The 22,730-nt window shown below is 37.3% G+C and overlaps 1 protein-coding gene across 1 annotated transcript in view; it reads right to left on the bottom strand.

The window, feature by feature from the left end:
* The window catches only part of LOC121386266 (protein draper-like), a 32,699-nt gene extending 10,276 nt beyond the window's left edge, over positions 1-22,423 (bottom strand). The window contains exons 1-3 of the mRNA XM_041517110.1: positions 22,383-22,423; positions 11,355-11,418; positions 4,254-4,586 (exon numbers count right to left, since the gene is read on the bottom strand). Of these exons, the coding sequence (XP_041373044.1) occupies positions 4,254-4,586; positions 11,355-11,409 (388 nt within the window). The 5' untranslated portion in view covers positions 11,410-11,418; positions 22,383-22,423. The remainder of the gene's footprint in view (positions 1-4,253; positions 4,587-11,354; positions 11,419-22,382) is intronic.
* Between the last annotated feature and the right edge of the window lie 307 nt (positions 22,424-22,730).

Raw genomic sequence — 22,730 nt, 5'->3', positions numbered from 1 at the left:
CTGTTGACAAAACTGAGTTTTTGTTTTTAAATATTAAAGTGTTCATCCACTGCATATTTTAGACACATAATTTGTTCATGTAGTGGCCTTAAAAATTGAAAATGACAAACTGCACATGTGCAAAAAGGTTATTTTTCAAAACACTGCCTAATTATAGTTAGAAAACTAACACACTTGCCAGTTTATTGGATGGTGTTACACTTTGTTTACTATAATGGATTGTTTACTTGTTTCTTGCTTTAACTGATTGGAATATATTTTTTATTTCACATACCGTAACTGAAAAATGTACAATAGTCTTACCATAAGTATCATATTTGTGTTTTTGTTGTTAGCCCAACTGTTTGGGATGTGAATGGTATACATATATGTATAACAATAGTTTTGGCAATTTGAGATATTAAATTGAATTTAAAAATTTTGGAATCGTGGAATATTTGTATCTAAGCAAATATGATTTATCTACAGCCATTAATGACCTTCGATAGTTATTATTTTGTTTTATTTCATTGTGTCATTATGGCCATGACATACACAACCTTAACAATATTGACAATGGTCATCATAGGTGGTTCTATATTTCAAAGTAGTGTAACTTGGTAAAGCTATGATTTATTTTTTGGTTTATGACTAATTTCTTTTTCATTTGGGTATTAGCCAACATTAAGTAATACTGTTTTAAATAGCTGCATATCTATTAATTTTTTAGACACCACTCACTACTGAGCACTCTGAGAACTGACTTATTTACAAACATGTGTTTAACATTACGTTATGTGCATTACAGGGATATTCCTGAGTTTGCTGCAATGTTTAATATGTTACTTTTTAACGGTTGTAATTAAATATCAAATACAATGTATATTTGTTTGCATAAAATATTAGTGGTGGTATATTAAATATGTTTCTGATCGTTCTACTATTTTTACTAGGTTAAATTTCATTCAATATACACACTGATATTCTAAACAAGAACACATTCTTAACATGTAAGTTTAATTGTAGCCATATTTTGTTAGTCGGAAATACATTACAAAGCAGTAAAATCAGGAATGTCCCTTTAAGCTAATTGGTCCTTTTTTTCTTTTCTTTTTTCTTTTTTTACCAAAGACAATGCAGTACAGTACCAAGGGGTCCAACCTAAACCGTATGACACGTGCTTGAACTTTGTATACCACTACCAAAGTCGTGGATAAAGCTCACTTCGATACACGACGGTGAGTACATTTTGTCTTACAGCTGCTTGCTGAATGCCTTTCTGATTAAAGTAATATTGCGATACTGCTCTAGAATGAATACTCTATCCATCTGTTTACGTAATTTTCGATTTTGTTCAACAAAAACAAAAAACCTATTGAAGAAAAACCTCGTTGTTTTGACGGTCAAAACAAACATGATCAAAATATTTGGTGTTATTTTAATGAAACAAGTTATATTTATATACTTTGAAAGTGTCATGATGAAAGCTTGTACACCCTGGGAGCTAAATTATGCAAATATGTTTTGGAAAGTAATTTTATAATTATTCATCCAAGACATTTATTATAGTTTAGGCAAATCTTCGTCCGCTCCCCCTGGTTTAAGCCAAGATTTTGTTTACTTCAAAAAATTACATTTGAATTTGTACCCCTAAAATATCGTGATTATATTTTTCAACTTAAGGTGTGGTTGTGTTTTTTTGTTTTTCAGTAATGCGGAGATACAAAAAGAGACCACTTAAGTTAAGCCTTTACCAATAACGAAAGAGGAAAGTTGACACCTAGAAGGTCCAGTTCTGGCAAAAGGCTGTGTAATCGTTGTACCTCAGACTTTACAAATTGCACAAATAAATGTTTCCTCAATCCATTTAAGAAAGCATCTTCCATATCAACACTTATAGATGTCAAATCCCACATCCAACAAGGAATTTCTAACACCACCACAGCAGAGATCATCACAGAAGAAAGGAGAAAAGCGATTTAGGAAGACATTGTCATTCGCATCTCAGAGTGTAAATGACAGTGATGATAATCATACATTTCAAGTGTTAGATGAACCGCCCCATGACGCAGATGATGAAACAAAACGAAACAAAACATTTCCTATGTATTATTTAAAGATACGCTAAGTGGCCCTGTCACAGTAATTCATCCTGCATGAGGTATTCTGACGCCAACAAAGACATGTTTTGGACAGGAACTTTTTTTTGGAGGTCAGTTTCTTAGATTCATGAGAGGGGTTTCTCACCAGGATATATATCCTGGACCACCTCAATGAGTTCAACCTGCACGTACAACTACAACTAAAAACTCCATATGGTTATGTCCATTGTAACCTGAATCGTTTTTCTACAGAACTAACTGTATATTTGGCATTTCTTGAAAAATATCTGGCTACAATCTAACTGTAGACCCTTGAATCGTCAACTTAGCCTGTTCCAATTGCTAATGACGTCACTTTCTAATGACGTCATTAGCTTTCCGTGTGTTATTGTCTATTTGATCCCGAAAAAAAGAATGTAATTAACCAATCAAAATACAGAACACACCCCAGTCAGTTTACAATATACCGTAATCAACCGAAGCGTCCTGTATACCTTTCAAAATATAGTCTTGCCATTCCCACAATTCCACCAGACGATCAGGAGAAGAAAGTGATTTTCACTAATTTTTTTACAATAGGTTTATAATGGGAACGATAGCGGAGATCATAGCGGGATTATGAGTGACGGATTGTTTGACTTGGCTAACTGATTCCATGCGTCCAGATCACTTAGGACATGGCGATGATGAAATAATGGGATAAGCATGCGTCTGGAATGCGTTTTTGAAAATAAACTGAAACGGTTTTATTATCACTTGTGGTGATGAACAGGCGTCCAAGTCTGCTTTCCATAGGCCTACGTTCTGGGACGCATGGACGCATCTTAACACGACCCCTGCTACCGGCCCTAAAACATTCCCGAGACCAACTAACAAACCTTCTGAATATTTGGTGTGTTACAACATTTTTTAACCTGGAGTCAACTCCTGGACTGTATCGGGTGGAGTTTGTTTTGTTGTTTTTTTGTTTTTGATTTTTTGCTTACTTTAACACGTAATTAGACCGCTATTACTGTATTAAATGTAGTTTAATGTTGGATGTAAAATAAAAAAGAAAGGAAAAAGAAAACAACCGCAAAGCATTATTAAGTGTGGGTTTTTTGTTGTTGTTGTCGGAGTAAGGTCTCACTACACAGTTCACGTCCGGATGAGAATTCATTCACCACGGTCCACTATAGTGCCAAATTGTGACATGTGATTCACATATTCACTTCTAGTAATTGGGTAAGAATTTAAACAATTTGTATGTTTAATGGTAAGCCTTCTAGCTGGATCGTGTCCATTTTATTTTGTATAGCGTGAGAGACAGCCAGAGTGAATCGGTTAATGAACCACCTGTTCGGACTGTTACTACAGCAAGATGCGGTCATATAGTAAAAAACTGAGATGGAAATGTTCCCAATTTTGGATTGAAAGTAAATGCTTATATAATGTATGTTGGCAATGGTGTATATTGTTAGTGCCAGCGAGTACCCATTCTACTGGCAATCTTCATTTCAAGTTGGGCAGTTTAACATGGATTTCAATGGCAGATGACATCTGCATAGCAAGACCTAAGGCAATAAATTTAATCGACGCATGCGCACTATAGATAAACTAAAGGAGTTCTGTGATAATCGGATGCTGACTTGGGGCCAGATCAAATGTTTGACCTGTGAATATAAGAACGCGAAAAGAAAGTTCAGAAAATGTCAGCGATCGGATCCTGACTTGGGGCCAGATTAAATGTTTGACCTCTGAATATAAGAACGCGAAAAGAAAGTTCAGAAAACGTCAGCGATCGGATCCTGGCTTGGGGCCAGATCAACTGTTTGACCTGTGAATATAAGAACGAGAAAAGAAAGTTCAGAAAACGTCAGCGATCGAATACTGACTTGGGGCTAGATCAGATGTTTGACCTGTGAATATAAGAACGCTAAAAGAAAGTTCAGAAAACGTCAGCGATCGGATGCTGACTTGGGGCCAGATCAAATGTTCGAATACTGATTATAGGAACGGGAAAATATAGTTCAGAACACGTTAGCAGTCATCCGTTTTGAAACTGACAACATACTATCAAATTTCCAGGACAGTCTAGAGTGCAACACGTACCATTTTCCTGGACATTCAAGTACTGGAAAATAGTTTCCCAAAATTCATGGATTTTTAAGGAATGTAAAGAGGCATACGAACCCTTCTCCTTTGCAGTGCCTATCGAACAAGTAGCTTTTGATACGTGACTTCCATTTTCAAATTCATCATCTTGGCAAATCCAAACACCAACATGACTTTGATCTAAAGACTTTATCACCAAGGTGTCTTCGGTTAGATCGTCATCCGTGGGACTGCGGTATCCTTGAGGTGTAGTAAAGCATGATTCTTTTTTTTGCGGGCCACACTCTCTGACAATATCACCGTTTGGTTTAATCCAGTATACTCCCGCTTTAAAATGTCCATAACAAGTTAAATGTGCCTCCTGTCCAAATCCCGACGATATGCAATCACTGGTTATTTTATCTCCTTCCCCTAGAAACAAACAAATAAATGAATAAAGATAACTATTATATATTAAAATATAAATGTATACACATTTATCAACACGCACTCACGCACACACACACACACACACACACACACACACACACACACACAGAGGGAACATTTTGTTTTCAAAACCTTTCAAATGAAAATTAATTAGCAATTGCTATTAATGTTTTAAAATTTTGTAGTGAACTGCAATGCGATACTGGACAGAATGTTTCCTGACACATGCATGCATGCATACATACATATACATACATACATACATACATACATACATACATACATACATGCATACATGCATGCATGCATGCATGCATACATACATGCATACATACATACATGCATGCATACATACATACATTCATCTTGGTTAATATAAAATTTAAAATCACTGTATGGAACACCAACATTGACGCGGGGCAAGTTCAAAGCAGACTTAGTAGCAACAGTCGCCTTTTCATTGCCCTCAATGCCAACATGGCTCGGTACCCAACAAAATACATCTTTATTGGCAATGGATGCAACTATACAGTTTCGTATTACCATCCCGACTAAGGAATGCTCCAAGTTCATGTACTGTAGAGCTTGGAGACACGAAAAAGAGTCAGTAAAAATAATGTATTTTGATGCACATGAATCCTTAATCTGTTCTAGGGCTTTACATATTGCCCAAATTTCAGCAATAAAGATTGATGCTGAATCGGCAAATCTTATGAAAAGTATTGTGTCTGATAGAAGAACTAGCAGAAGTCACATAATTCCCATCCCATTTTCAATGGCTTGATGGTAGTACAATACCAAATAACTTCCGGCTGGGTCAAAGTTCGAGGTGCACCGAACTTTTAATAGAGAAGTGAACACCACAAGTCCTGTGATTGGTTATAAATGTGAGTGTGTTGGTTGTAAAAAATAATAGTTTCATCTGGGTAAAATAAATGTGCAATTTTATTTCATCTAGTACCAATGTGTCAAGTAGCCTTGTGCTTGAAACATGTATGGGGTACCTGTAAAAAAAAGTACTCAAATTTTGTGCGAAACTAGGGTAGTCATAGACGCTACCCGTTATCTCAGAAACGAGCAGCTTGACCCCCATTTTTTTCTGATTCACTTTAAGCGTAAGGGGTGGTAGTATTTATATCCGTGGCGTTTATGTCGGTTGATACGTTGCAGATAGGTGTTTTAGCCGTATATGTTACTATTGTCGTCTATGGGATTTGATTTGGTAGTGTACACCCTGATACACCAGGGTGGCAAAATAAAATATGAAGGTGTTTCCAGAATGTCTGATAAATCAATGTTGGAAATTTAAAAAAAAAGAATCTTAATGCGTAGATCAAATGTTCGAATGACATTTAAATCAAATGAAATAATTTCATGTATTTGTTATCAAACACTGCATTATGTGCAGAATGTTTTCACATTGATTTAGTCTTTGTAGCATACTGCAGAGAAAGCTTTGCACGTCTAGCACCCAAATTAGATTCGTGTGCACAGACGTACAAGCTATCCACGGGAGATATTTTGAAAGCACCAAGACAACGCCTAAGTCCCTGGTTGTGTATAGGATCTAGCATTTGCAATTAAGGCTTACGCGCAGGCCCAGAATAAAATTTATACCAAACTATAGATCTATAAAGTCGAAGCATAACGTTTCTGTCAGCTTCCCATTCAGTCTTGACAATAACTTTTAAGATATTGAGGACCTTTAAACCCTTCTTTTTAATATATTGTAAATGGCGGACAAAAGATTGCCTCCTCTCAAAAATAACCCCCAGAAATGTGGTCTCCTCCACAATTGGAACAAGATTTTTGTTCTGAAACAGCTGAGGATCTAAATGGTAGCCTCTTTTTTTTTCTGGCAGATATGCATACAGACGGTTCTTGACTTTGATAATCGAAAATCATTGTCAGTTGCCCATTGTTGACGTTTATTGAAACAAATCTGTAATTGACGTTCAATGATACTCATCCTGGACGACCTGTAGCGCATCTGAAAATCATCGACATATAACGAGATATCAACACCAAGTTTTAAATACTCATGGTGTTGTTAATTGTCACAGAAAATAAAGTTACTGACAGGATACTACCTTGAGGCACACCCATCTCTTGCGATTGAGAATCAGATAATGCAGATCCTACTCGTACCTTGAAATACCTAGTCTTTAAGATATTTGAGATACATTCAGGACTACAGTCTTTTAGGCCCATACCATGTAGGTCTTTCAAAATCCCATACATCCATGTGGTATAATAAGCTTTCTCGAGGTAAAAAAATACCGATACCAAATGGTGGTTATGGATGAAAGTATCCCTACAAAACGTTTCAAATCTAACAAGATGGTCGACCGTGCTATGTCTAGACCTGAACACACATTGGACGTCAGTAAGCAATTTGTGTGATTCAACATACCAGACATGTCTACGTATTTAACGACACCACTAGAGCACATAGTTCATCGGCTATTGGATGTACATTTGGTAATTTTGACATATACATGTAGTCTTAGAGAGGAAACCCGCTTTATTTTTGTTAGTACTGGGGTTCTTTTATATACAGACAGGATACTACATACCACGGCCTTTAATATACCAGACGTGGTGCACTGCCTGAAACGAGAAACAGCCCAATTGGCCCACTGACTGGAATCGATCCTAGACAAACCGCGCATTTATCACTGGACGTCTTCCCGCCCCTAATCGGGTTGAAATCAATTCCACATGTCTATAACCACTGTATGGTGACTCGGTTATAATTATTAAGGAAGTGGACTTTAATGAAATAATAAGTCGAGATCTCGAGATATAAAACTATTTTTTCTTAGTACGGATTGGCCCTAATGCTCTTACGTATATTTAATATCTGATGAATTGTTTTGCTTTCCGAGCTTCTTTTTTTCTTAAACCATGGGCGTATTAAAAAATAGTTTATGCAAAATGTGGTTTGAGGCGGTTAAAAGTAGCATCTTATTCAATTTCATTGAATATTGCACGTTAAAGTAGATGCACAATAAAGAATGACTACTCTGTCCAATCTCAGTTATACAAATATGCCAATACTGTATATGAAGTCCACCAGAGAAATGCGATATTTCTCGATAGTCGAAATTGGGGTATTATTTATTTATTTTGTTTATTTTTGATTTTGTTCAAGGACATATCATAGAAAATATTTCCGGCGGATGTCATTCTGTCACCTTTGGGCATTCTGAGAGATATTGCTTTAAACCAACCCCATACCCTCAGTTGTATTATTATTATTATTATTATTATTATTATTATTATTATTATTATTATTATTATTATTATCATTATTATTTAAAACTTATATAATTTCATGTTGCAAGTATTTAATATCCACTTGTATTGATTTCAAGTGGAAACAGAATTAAGAAAATAGTTGTTTAACATGGTGTATTTTATATTTGCGTTTCGCTATGTGTGTAAAACGACCTTATTGACATCTGTGATCTTCAAATGACCCTATTAAAAAGTGAAATTGTCACACACCTTGAACATTTTTGTTAACCCTATTAGAATGATATTAACATGGAAGACTGCTTTTAACACGCAAATGTCATCAATTTATAATTGGCATTGTATGTATATATACATATATACATATACATATATATATATATATATATATATATATACATATATATATATATATATACATACATACATACATACATACATACATACATACATACATATATATATATATATATATATATATATATATTTTTTTTTTTTTTTTTTTTTTTTTTATTACTTTTTTGTGGTGGGGCATGCTGATTGGTCCACTGATATTAGACTATCAGCTACTAATAGAACTCTACCGACTGAGCTAAATGCCACCCCTAACGATGAATAAGGCTGAACGTAGTTACTGCGTTACAGATAAACAACTACTAGCAGTTCAATATTTTGCACTAATTCTCAGTGTACAATTACAGCAAGTGTGTACCAACACACTTTCCAATGAATTAGGGGCCCTGAAAAGGGCCGCCGGACATGGGGCTACCTTGGCCGGATAGTGTCACTAATGCGTAAAAAATAGTTCCACATCCCACTAGGCGGAAGTGGATCCCGTCCAACACGCAATCAGCGGGAACTTGGTAGACATCGGGACTAAGTCCCGACCCAACTCCTTCTTCAAACTCCAGTTGATCGCATTTCGAAGCGTGTTGTACAGGGATCACCTCATTCTGGAGAAAGTCCCACGTCATTCCGGAGAAAGTCAGGACGCATCTCGCCTCGTCCGAAAAAAAACGGCACTCAACCGACACACCATGAGTATGATGGTAGAGACTTTTGTCATAACTGAATGAATGTATGAATGAATGTTTAACGACACCTCAGCACGGAAAATGCTTCGACTATTGGGTGTCAAACTATTATGGTAAAGGCAATTTGACATAACTAAGGTTCCTGGGCACACACCTCAGTTATCTGGGTTGTATGTTCAGGACAGTGGTTTAGTTGTTAGTTGGTTGGTGGTTAGTGAGAGAGAAGAGGTTGTAGTGGCCTTACACCTACCCACTGAGCCCTTAAGAACTCGCTCTGGGATGGAGCCAGTACTGGGCTGCGAACCCTATACCTACCAGCCTGTAGACCGATGGCTTAACCACTGCTGACACTTAAATCAAACCAATGAACGTGGTTCAAGTGATATTTTTTTCAGTGAAGCCTAGCGCTTTTTTAAACAAAACAAACGCAATCAGTGTAAAAATCCTTCAAACGTAGCTAGCTAGGTTAGTTCATTTCCCCCTTGAATTTCTTTAAACGTGATGATTCTAAATACGCACGCGCATGTGTGTGTGTGTGTGTGTGTGTGTGTGTGTGTGTGTGTGTGTGTGTTTTCCCACGGGCGTTCGGTTCCTGGTGCATGGTGATTAGTTAGTACTACTCGGTGGACCAAGTCATGTGCGTATGCTGCATTGTTGTATACATACGATAGTCAATATATACAATATAGTTACGCACATGACTAGTTCCATCCAGGTATGCTAATCGGGTATAAGGCAATGGTGTTGATGTCATATTAATTACATCACATTGTTCGGAGTCTTCCACCCCTCTTAGATAGTATTCCATATAGAAAACAAAAGGAAAATTGCAGTCAGAGAAACATTACACACTTTTTCTCCGAGACATGCAATACGGATTTTGTTGTGGTTGTTGTTGTTTATTCTGGACCCATATCCGCTATATTCACGAAGCACATCATGCGTTTTGCTTTGATTTGTTGCAGTTCTAGTGCACACATTGACTTGCACACAAATTATGATTGTTGTTTAAACAATTATATATACAGCAGATAATGGTGGACAATCGCAAATTGGTGCATTTATAACCTATCAGATCACTATCAGATATAAAACACAATACAATGCTATACAAAATGTGTGGTTTGCTATGCAAAATTAATTATCCAATTTTTTTAACTTATTTCGCGCCCTGGAAAACATATCTTAATAAAACAGTCTGCACAAAAATAATCTTGTATTGCAACATGGAACTGATGTCATCGGACATAGTCACTGGGTTACTTTCAGAGATACATGTTTGTACACCTGGGGCCTAATTCACTAAACTCTGGCAACTTTGCGATCTCGCAGTGCAATGCTAAAAGGCTAGTAAAGAGGATGCTTTGTTGTCTAGCAGAGCCTAAGAGAGCTTTGTGAATTAGTCCCCAGGCCTTCAATTGGCTCTCGTTTTAGAGATAAAGTTGGATCTGGTCTAGGTAACGCTTAAGTATAAAATGCTGTTCACCTTTCCAGAAGCGCAATTATTGCTTAAATAAACATGATGGCACTAGGTTTATTTTACATTATTGAATGATATAGCATAAATCACAGTCAATGTTTTCTTAAAAAACCTTGTGAGCGCTCGCTCTCTCTTGGTTGCTAATATACAATAGTGTTAGGGGAAATATTCCTATTAGGACCACTATCTAGTTATAAAGTTGTAAGCACTAGCAATAAGACGGTCCTCATCCACTGATGGAAGGGCATGGAATATTGATCCTACAAATCACACCTCTTTTTTCTATATTTGCCTGTCGTGTAGAAGACTTAAAGACAGCGTGGTTGCCCTTCCCATGTGGGTGTACCCCAATATAAAATATTCCGATGTTTACTGCTAACACAATAAAATGCAGTATATTTTAGTACATGATACTTGAAAGAATATGCAGAGAACCGATAAAGACGGCCATTTTCAAATTTCAAAAGTCCACTTGTATTACTGTTTATGATTTCCAATGTTTGTTTCTAACTTTCTGTTAGGTTTGAAGCAACACAATGTTGTAAGCTGCTTTTACTGATTAGTGGATATTTACAATGGCGACCATTTTGAAGGGTAACCCCAACTCATTTAGGTCGGCAGGTGTGAGTGATGAAGAAAACAATTTAAACTTAATTCCCGGAGCATTTGTCAGTTGCCCATACCACCTTTCATGTCATAGAACATTCGTGTTACGAATACATGTCATGTCAAAGCGGTAGTGGACGATCTCTCAAGTCAGTTGCCCATACCACCTGTCATGTCAAAGAAGTAGTGGTCAATATCTCAAGTCAGTTGTCCATACCTACAACTGGTAATCTGATTTTTTGAATTTAATGCCCAGTACCTAAGTTATTCTAAAACCTAAATGTAGAAGTTACAGTCTGAACCTTAATTAAGCTAATGGAAATACATGTCTGTGTCAGTATATGATACAAATATTCAATAATTGTACATTACCTAGATCAGGCTTGATGGTAGTCAAGAAAGCAACAAACAGGATTGATAACTTCATGTGTAGTGTCTATAAATAAAATAAATGTATTTTTAATTGTATTATAAACTAAACAACAGGATATGTGATTGTGTGCATGAGTCAATAACACAAACAACAAAACATTAGTACATTGACACAACCTTGGCTTCTGTCTGTAATCACGGCTGAACGTTGGTTAATGATACTGCTGGTCGATGCGTCACCTTGACAGGAGGTCCCTCTTAATTTAGTAAACAGAAAATATGGTGGAAATGCTCACTTGTGGATCTCACAGTGAGTCTTCAACATTTATTTTCTCTTACTATAGTATATGAAACAGATGTTCTTTAACCTACTGCCTTTCTGATTGGGAACTGTTGTACAACAGTCACGGCAACGCGCACGTTGGAAAACACAACTGAAGCAAAACCTAGTCATTTAATAATAACATATTGATAATTTTCGAGTTCGATGATTACAAATATTTGACATATTAATCACTAATGCACACACTACAATACAGGAAGAAACCCGTCACTGACCTTCATCACAGATCTACGTATTTAACATGAACATTATTGAAAGGGGCTACTGCCGGGTGTGTGTATTTATGGTTAATATAATCTTCAACAAAATTAGAGGAATGTAGGAACTAATAACCAATTAAAGAAATATCAAGAGGTATCACTGTCTAGGCATAGATGCATGGTAATAATGAAGGACTTGGGAAGAAATGACAACCAACAGATCATTTTGCAGCACATTGTATTGCTACAAACGACTTTTGAAACAAGATAGGGATGACGTGAGAACTGAACGTTCACGTCTTTTTATCAATAATGGGTTAATACCCCCACAACTCGTCAAACATTTGGCTATTCGACGTTGCATGCTACATAACAATCTCCCAATGACAATTTGAGGAAGTCCATCCCACTCCTCTTGCAGCGCCAGGCCAAGTTCAGTTTAAGTAGCCGGCGGCTGTTGACGTCGCCGTATATGTCTCTCGATCACGTCCCAGGCATGCTAAATGGGGAAAAGGTCAGGGTTCATTGCTGGCCAGTAATAGTGACCAGTGACCCTCCCTTGAACAATATGTCAGTCATAGTGATGCCACTCCACATCATAACTGAACCACCACCAAATTTGTTATTTGGCCTGAGGCTGATGTTTGCTTGGCGTTCATTTCGATGTCACCAAACGTGACCACACCTATCCAAGAAGTGCAGAGTGACTCTGGACTCGTCAGAATACATTACACGAGACAATCGGCGATTCCCCGTTTCTACACCATTGGCACCTGTTTACCATGTGGCGATTCGTTCACAGTGGCGCAACACGTGGTCGCTAAGCATGCAATATGTAGACGATTTCGAATCGTCGGACCCGTCACTCAGACCCCAGTAGCCTGGTGCAACTTTGCAGCGATTGGAGTCGCTGTTTGAGCTCCATTTCGTAGACCCTGATTTGAGTGGCTGTTTGAGCTCCATTTCGTAGACCCTGATTTGAGTGGCTGTTTGAGCTCCACTTTGTAGACCCTGATTTGAGTGGCTGTTTGAGCTCCATTTCGTAGACCCTGATTTGAGCGGCTGTTTGAGCTCCTTTTTGTAGACCCTGATTTGAGTCGATGTTTGAGCTCCATTTCGTAGACCCTGATTTGAGCGGCTGTTTGAGATTCATTTCGTAGACCCTGATTTGAGTGGCTGTTTGACCTCCACTGTGTAGACCCTGATTTGAGTGGCTGTTTGACCTTCATTTTGTAGACCCTGATTTGAGTCGCTGTTTGAGCTCCATTTTGTAGACCCTGATTTGAGTCGTTGTTTGAGCTCCATTTTGTAGACATTGATTTGAGTGGCTGTTTGAGCTCCATTTCGTAGACCCTGATTTGAGTGGCTGTTTGAGCTCCATTTCGTAGACCCTGATTTGAGTCGCTGTTTGAGCTCCATTTCGTAGACCCTGGCTTCTGATGAATCGATCCTGCTAACGAGATCGACCATCAACAGTTTGGGTCTGCTGGTGAAACATTGAACATATTGGCTACATCACGTAGCCCTAAGACATATTTACATATGGCTACATCACGCTTAGCTACAGCTAAATTTTTGTTAACGTTAAAAATATGACCCTTTTCCATTGGTCACACAAACACAACTTTCAAAATAAATGAACACTAACACTTCGGATTCGTTGCAAGATATGTCCTCTACAGTTTACAAGTTGTTAACACAAACATAATTGAATATTAAGAGAGTATTAATCAAATGAATGCTTATATATCAGATTTTAAGCATTGCCTGAAATCTGTGAGCTTTTGAACTTTGGTGACCTAAATAATAATTATAATATACACACCAACAAACATAGGCTACCAATACCAATATTTTGAGTGGTCACAGAGTATTCTCTGTCATTTTAAACTTAAGTTATGTCCATTTTTGTTATCCCTACCCCATAATTCTAATTCCAAAAATCTTGCGTCATGGTTCACTTTAACCCCTCAAAAACAACAGTGCGTCCCTGTTTATCCAATGTTAACATTCATAATCCTAAAATATAGGTCCGACACTGTTAGAAAAAACATAGTTTAGACAATTCGTCGGAGGGGTGGGGGAGCAAGGCGGGCCCATTCAGCACACGGACTAGTACATTCGATAAGCTAGTTTCTGCTAGTTTAGCTGTGTTCATTTTTATGGCTTAAGTTATTTATTTCTGAACCGATTGATTTTTAAATTGAACACAAAAACAGTAAAAAAAATTAAATGTTTTTTCTTAAACACGTTTACTTTTATTCTTACGTCAAATCAAAGTAAAAATATTTACAAAATACATGTTTATAAAATGATGGGACAGAACGTATTAATATGTTTGCCTGAATAATCCGGCTAGTTACAAAAAAGAACCGCGAGTTGGCGAGGGCGTGGCTTAATGTTTTTCGCTTCATTAAGATGTGAACAAAAAAGTCAGCACCTCTCGACAAGTTAAATTGCCGTAAAGTTTATAGACGCAAATAGACATTAATTATTTGTTGTTTTTCTTAACGCGATTTCACTTCTTTTTTTCTTTTTTTCTTTCTTTTTAAGAAAGGAAAATTTCATTCCCATCATATAGGGACGCAATTGGTATAGGTAATTTCACTCGCTATTAAGTTCAAAATTTAAAAGAAAAGACACAAAAAGTACCTTTTGTCAAATATATCATATTAAAATATTACTATTGTATATTTAATATTTACTGTGTAAGAAGCAAAAACAAGGGTGCGAAGAGTGACTGTCGTCAACCGTATAGTCTGGTCGTTGAAGGCGAAAACGGTTGAACCTAGAAAACAAAATGGTATAGAAATGAGTTTGGTATTATTAGAAGCGCTGTGTTTTGTAGACCATCATATACAAAATCCGCTAAAATCGACTAAAATTTTAGGTTACGTGTGGCGTCATTTAACCAGTGCGCGGCGATTGAAAATACAATGGTAACTAAGTGTATCTAAGTACGTTACAGAACAATGTATCATAAAATGGCATTGTGCAGGGAAACCGTAATAACTATAGTTTATAAAGCTTCAAATTCAGGCCCTTAGCCGGGGGGGGGGGGGGGGGGGGGGGGGGGGGGGGGGGGGGGGGGGGGGGGGGGGGGGGGGGTATATATATAAAAGTCCTTGTCCCCAAATGACCGGGATAACGTAGCCGGGTTTGCTACCCGTCGGACTCCTCAATCACCAAATCAGTTATAGCGGTATGGTTAATAATAATGTATTATATACGAGACAAAATGAGAAAGGCATAATTAGATTAAAAGTGCATTTTATTACAAGATAACAGATACATAAAGATCTTTAGAAAGTCAACACAGTCTAAACTGACAACATATCACGTAACAATATTAGTTAGTTTACAGATTAGAGTGGAAGCATAGATTAACTGCAGTTATGTGTCCTTCTTTTTTGGTTAGAGGGACGGGATTTACCGCAGTCGGTTGAGCGTTTGCTTGAGATGCTTGCGTCGCAGGATCGAACCACCTCAGTGAATTCGTTCAACTGATTGGGGGTTTTCTCGTTCCAACCAGTGCACCACAACTGGACAAAGGCCGTGGTATGTGCTTTCCTGTCTGTGGGAAAGTGCATGTAAAAGATCCCATGCTGCATTAAGAAAATGTCGCAGGTTTCCTCAGAATTACCAAATGTTTGGCATCCAATAGCCGATGATTAATAATCACTGAGTGACTGATAACTCTTATTTTAGCGACATTTTAAGATATTTCACAAAATGATATATAATAAAACAATGTTTCCAAATATCTTCGTTCTGCTAAAGATCCCATGCACATTACCGGTTACTTCGTGCTAGTGTGAACGAAGCTTTAGAACACTCCGGCGACAACATACATACATACGTGCGTTTATGGGACTGGGGCCCCTTTCTAATTTGGCGCTCCTAACTATTCATTATGACAAAGATATAGATGTGAACGAGATTGCAACATTATTCGTCCAACAGCACCCGAGGAAAATGCAACTGGACAATGAAATGATATGATCTTATGCAAGTTAGGGAGCGAGACGTAGAAAGAATGTCTATCTGAGGTTCCATTTGCTGAAGGTTCGATCCTCCTCAGTAAGCCCGTTTGATTATTTCCCGTCCCAACCAGTGATCCATAACTGGTCCATCAAAGGACGTCGGTTGTGCTATCCTGTTTGTGGGATGTGGGAAGTGAACATAAAGATTCCTTGTTGCTATTTGGAAAGAGTAGCCATGTGGCGACAGCAGATTTCATCTGTGACCATGCGTCGATATAACTGCGTTTGCTATCCAATAGCCGCAGGGGCGGGACATAGCCCAGTGGTAAAGCACTCGCTCGATGCGCGGTCGGTGTGGGATCGATCCCCGTCAGTGGGCCCATTGCACTATTTCTCGTTCCAACCAGTGCACCACGACTGGTTTGTCAAATACCGTGGTATGTACTACCCTGTCTGTTGGATGGTGCATATAAAAGATCCCTTGCTGCTAATCGAATAGAGTAGCACATGAAGTGGCGGCAGCGGGTTTCCTCTCTCAATATCTGTGTGGTCCTTAACCATATGTCTGATGCAATATAACCGTAAATAAATATGTTGAATGCGTCGTTAAATAAAACATTTCCTTCCTTCCAATAACCGCTGATTAGAAGTCAATGTATTCCAGTAGGCTTAAGTTTATTACAATTTTGCCATGTATCATTCATTATAAATACATTAGTACGACTGAAAACAAACGGTGACTTTGTGATCAGGCCATTTTACATGCATACCACAACGTGATACAACTTGTTAACGTATATTTCGCAACAAACATTAGTGTAATATTCTCGAGTGTAACTGGCATCATCACATTGTTTGGCAAGGGGGTTCTACATCAGTGTTTCTGCTAGAAAGAAAGTTTTGGGTATGACACTATGGAATTGATTTCATCCACAGTCAACAGGGGTATATACTTTAATTTTCTTGCTTAGAAGATACAATATGAATATCTATATATTTAATGCATTTCTGATTATTTTAATTGAATATGGACCTACTCTGTTTCTCTTCCAATGGCAAAGGCCCATAAATTATCTTCCCCATAGAGGTCGCGTCGTTACTATACGCACTATAGTCTCGCTTTAAACAGCTGTTCGGTAGTGTGATTTGAAGCGACTGGTCGTATAAAAGTATTTTGCCCACCACTGTTCGAACAGGAAAAGTGGTCATAGTTTTTCGGACGATGAGGCAAGCACAAAGGATGGCTAAAGACTGCATAACGGATCTATTATATGACAAAATACAACAAAAAACAACAAACAGCGATTCGCTGGAGAACGACACGTTTGTATGTCATTGCCAAATACCTATCCATTCTCGGTGTGTGGATTTTTAAACATTTAATTATTTATATATTAGATCTCTATTTGAATAAAATCTAGTTGAACTATTATATTTTCTTCCTTTTTATGTATGGTATGTGGACATTTGTTTATTTGTGTGTTTTGTTCACTGCTTTTTGGTGGAGGGGTTTGGTGGGTTCGTCCTACCCCCCATGGTTACCCCCCATGGTACTGATCATGTTTGTTTATTTTTAATCAATACTTTTACAAAACTAAAAGAAAAAGTGTTTTAGAAACAACACACTTTTTAAAATTATGTACAGGGCCAGCGGAGTGTATTTGAAAGAGGGGGTGGAGGTAGAGGTACTAGTAGTGTGCTGTCAGTTCAAAGGTTGTGTTTTGTGTGTGTGTGTGTGAGAGAGAGTACATGTATTTGAGTGGGGGTTCGGAGGCATGCTCTCCCGGAATAATTTTTAATTTTAGATGTTAGCATAAGGCCTATGGCATCTCCAGCCTTTTGAGCACAGTAACAGGAAAAAAGAGGAGACTATGGCCCTATCGGCCCTCACCTCTTCTGCAGCCCCATTACACAATTTGAAGGGTTTGTTTGCGTGTGTTTTTTGTTTTTGTTTGTTTGTTGTTGTTGTTGTTTTTGGGGGTTTTTTGGGGGTTTTTTAGACATACAAATAATACATACAATATAGACATAGAATAGTGAAGATGTGGTGTAAAAAATGTTTTTGAAACCGACCCTACCTAAAAAAACAAAAAGAGGAAGGGGGCTAACCCTAATTATTTTTCCCTACTTTATTACACATATATATATATATATATATATAATATATATATATATATATATATATATATATATATATATATATATATATATATATATATATATGTTACAGTCAATGTTTAAAATCAGGCAATCTGTAAAGTAACTGATTCACTCAGGCAATCTGTATATTGCCTAAATATTTCAGGCAATATACACATTGCCTGACTTTTCAAGGTAATTTCTAGACACATTTTCCATTTTTTTTTAAATGTCGTTGTGGTTTGGCTGACTGGGGTCGGGGTGGAGAATGGAGGTGGGTGGCGGGGTATTATTCCCATATATTTGTATCTACTGAAACTGATGTCATAAAATTACCTGCCTGTCATATCTGACGAACTAGTTAAACAAATTACACTAAGATATGTGATATTTGGTTGAATACGAAGTAAAATGAGTCCTGTGATTGCCGCCAATTGTAGGACTAACATGGACGTAGGCCTACACCACAGTATCCTTAAATCACAGAATCGTAGAATGTTATTGAATTTCACAGAACATCATCTGTTTTTGCCAAAAGTGTTTTATTTTTTTCCGTACGTTGAAACAAACAAAAATTATGTATGAGAAAACATGTTTTGAAAACTTAAAGCAGACTATGAACTTAAAGCAGACTATGACTATAGCCTATATAGACAGACTGGATTTTCTTACATCACTGTGTATGTTTCAGTGTTTTCTTTTTTCCCTACGTTGAAACAAACAAAAATTATATATAAAAAACCCCACACAAAAACGTGTTGGAAACTAAAAGCAGGGATAGAAGCTAACGCTCGCCCCCTCGCCCCAGGCGAGTAGGCATCCCTGGGGGCGAGTGCGATTTAAATGGCGCTAGTCCCCCGGGCGAGTAATACTGGGCAGTTGTGACCAAGATTCATGATGCAGACAGTCAAACTATTTTGCCAATAAAACGTGTTAAATATACAAACTGTAGATGTATTAAATTTCATCAAAATAAATTGACATGACAGACTGACAAAGTTAAAAGGTATCGCAGTTTCGTTTAGTCTCGATAAATCCATATTTACTGCAAACACAATCGGAACTTTCCGGTTTTTGTTTCCGAATTCCGAAAATTGCCGTAATATTGCGATAATAGATGAGGCATGTTCGGAAGCAGGGCTTCTAGATTATGGTAGCCCCACTCCCATGGCTAGTGATATTTAATGTTGGGCTAGTAAATAACAACTTTTGCCATGCCCGACGACGAATTTAAAAAACAAAACAAAACAAAAAACCTCCAAAACCCCCAAAACATTTACTGAATGACGACCAAGTTGGTGTACTTTACTGTGATATGTATCATATGTAATTATAATCTTTTAAAAAGTATTGTTAGCCAGAAACTTGTGACAGTGGCTTCTAAATGAGGAATCTCCATTAAACAAATATGAAAACTAACCACAAATGACAACACATTTAAAAGTTCACTTTTATTCATTTTACTATGGATGTCTATTATATTTGCACCATTAAAGATAAAGTACAAGCAACACAGTAATGTGTGTTCAGTCCTTGAACAGTGATTTTTCCTGAGGACTAGTAAATTTCTTCAGCTACTAGTCTCCCAGGCCAGTGAAAATATTTCCTAATTTCTACCACTGAAAAGTAGTCTATTGCTATAGCCTATAAAGACGGACGGTATTTTGTTACGTCACTGTGTATGTTTCAGCGCTAAACCTATCCTGCCACTGTTGTTCTGCGAGTTAACGAGTCTACCGCTGCAAAGTATAATGGCGCTGCGTGCGATAGTATCATTTCTCTTTAAATGTGGGAGAAACTGCATGTATTTTGCCCAATGCGATCTCAGCGAAGTCGATATCAGTGACATCGTTACAGTATTGTATGTGGAATCTGTATCACTGTAACATTTCGTTTTTATGATTTGTGTCTGGACAACATTTGCAGGTTGTCCAGCGATCCTACTTTTCCTACCGTTACCTACTTGTAGGTCTTTGTCCTATGTTTTCAGGGGCGGGACGTAGCCCAGTGGTAAAGCGCTCGCTTGATGCGCGGTCGGTTTGGGATCGATCCCAGTCGGTGGGCAGATTGGGCTATTTCTCGTTCTTGCCAGTGCACCACGACTGGTATATCAAAGGCCGTGGTACGTGCTATCCTGTTTGTGGGATGGTGCATATAAAAGATCCCTTGCTGCTAATCGAAAAGAGTAGCCCACGAAGTGGCGACAGCGAGTTTTCTCTCTCAATATATGTGTGGTCTTTAACCATATGTCTGACGCCAAATAACCGTAAATAAAATGTGTTGAGTGCCGCGTCGTTAAATAAAATAGTTCTTTCATTCCTTGTCCTATTTTCTTCAATACACCTAGTTTTTCATACTTTTTTGTTTCAAAATGCCGCAAATTAATGTTAAAGTGTGCATCTTGCTTGCATTACTATAACAATCAACAGTTATGGCATTTAGTTTTTTTTAGCAAGATGTATCTCCCAATTTGAGGTTTTAGAATTTCAGCCTCATAATATCCACGCCTTGTATCCAGTTACCATTAAAGTTCACAATATTTATACTTTTCCACCTCGGTTTTATACATTAAAAGACCCATTCGAAATGTGGTCCTGTAAAATGTTATTTTAACCCATGCCGAACAAAGATAGCACTTCTTGCAGCTAATTCCATTAGTTGTTTTGCATTTTACATTAATATGCTTTCTGTGTTAGCCGCAGTAGTTTTAGAAGCCATTCTAACATGTTTAGTTAAAGGGACATTCCCGAGTTTGCTGCATTGTAGGATGTTTCCGACTAATAAAATATTTCTACGATTAAACTTACGTATTAAATATATTTTCTTGCTTAGAATACTAGTGTCTCCATATTCAATGTGTTTCTGGTTCTCTTAATATTTGTAAAAAGCCCAAACTGGATTTTGTCTTCATGCAGAACAATATATTTGATATGTAATTACAGCCGTCAAAAAGTCTCTGTTAGTCGATGACATCTTAGAAATTGCAGCAAACTCAGGAATGTCCCTTTAAGTTTGTGTAACTGTAATATCTTGTGTCTGAAACAGTTTTTAAATTCAGTATAATTGTAAATTGTTGTAATAACAGTTTTCAAATTCAATATACTTGTAAATTGTTCTAGTAACAGTTTTTAAATTCAGTATAATTGTAAATTGTTCTAGTAAGAGTTTTCAAATTCAGTATAATTTTAAATTTTCTGTTAGCTGTTTGTGATATTGCTTCAAATACTCAGTAGCTAACACTTTTTCCAATGACTAATATTACAATGCACAACGTGTACGAATCACTTTAATAATGCGTTATGAAAAATTTAAAGTAATCATGTTAATCTGATTTAGTGTGCTGCAAGCTAGGTGCATCAACATCTCTGTACTTATAAATAGGTATATTTCTTAATATAGTGTACAACAATTTAAAACAAATCACTGTATAACGTGACCGTTACATAAGATTCATATTATTTTGGATAGAACAAAACATATAGCTACAAACTGAGCACCGCATAAAAACTATTGAAGTGTATTCTCAATAATACCACTTTTTGAAGTTAACTCATTCGTTTATCTAGTACGATCATGGCTAACATCGCTACGTACTGTTTCAGTCCTACTTGTGTCCTAATGTTTCCTTCCATTTTCCTACTTTTATCCTATTTTTTTCTATATTTAAATTCCTACTTTTGTCTTAATTTTTCATAACGTTGTGCTTGACAGCCTGAACTTTGGGGAAATGTAATGGTAATTAAAAGTAGGAGAGTAATTTATGGTAGTTGATGTTAAAAATTTGGTTCGGACTTTACTTTAAAACAAAACAAAAAACAAACTAGATGGTGCGGATCCAGAATTTTTTGTAATAGCGGGGGGGGGGGGGGGGGGGGGGTGGTAGCCGTTGTTTTTGAAAATAGAATTTAAAGATCCTTGACAGATGGTCCGGATAAGTTGGCATTTTTGGTGTATTCCGTAATATATAGGCCTATTGTTTGACCCAAAATAGGGGTGGGCGTTGGGTTGGTCCGGGCCTGAATCCGCGCAAAATTATTTTCCAAACAATCTATTATGTGATGGCTATTGGAGACTTGAGTAAAAGTACTGTAAGATATAATTGTTGTTTAAAGTGAATATTGTTGATCTCACAGAGGCGGAACGGGTGGGGGAGGGGTGGGGGTTGGGGGTTCTCGATCAATAGGTTACGGATTTTCACCACAACGTGAACTCGTAGAATGAAATTCCATATTGTAAACAACATTGCAGCCTAAAGTTTCCTTGGCATACGGCCTCTTGTCATTCCCTTCCCACCCCAAAATGGATTTTCTGGATCCGCCACTGCCTTAGTCTTTTTACTATTTCAATGATTAATTAAACTTACCCAACAAAAATAAGACGCTTCACGTTTAACACTTATCTTCAAAATGCAGGGTAGATATGACGTCATTAGCTCATGTAATGACAATGACGTTGTTTAGTTTATTTACACACTACAGTATGTGACACCATGATCGGGCACATCACAAAGTCGTCGTCATAGGATTATAATGTTCTATGCGCAATTTACTCGTTACCGAGAAAAACGATGCTAAAGTTTTAACTCGGTGGAACTTACATATGTAATAGTTATCTATGTGCGGTTTCTCATTTGGATATACATTGTTTATCTAAATATTCTTATTCTAAACTGGCGATGTTTTGGAGCTTATTCTAAGCTGGCACTGCTCCG

Source organism: Gigantopelta aegis, chromosome 12, assembly GCF_016097555.1.
Source record: "Gigantopelta aegis isolate Gae_Host chromosome 12, Gae_host_genome, whole genome shotgun sequence".
In the NCBI taxonomy this organism is placed as follows: domain Eukaryota; kingdom Metazoa; phylum Mollusca; class Gastropoda; order Neomphalida; family Peltospiridae; genus Gigantopelta; species Gigantopelta aegis.
Note: the sequence above shows the minus strand (reverse complement) of the source record. Positions and strands in the feature narration are given on the sequence as shown.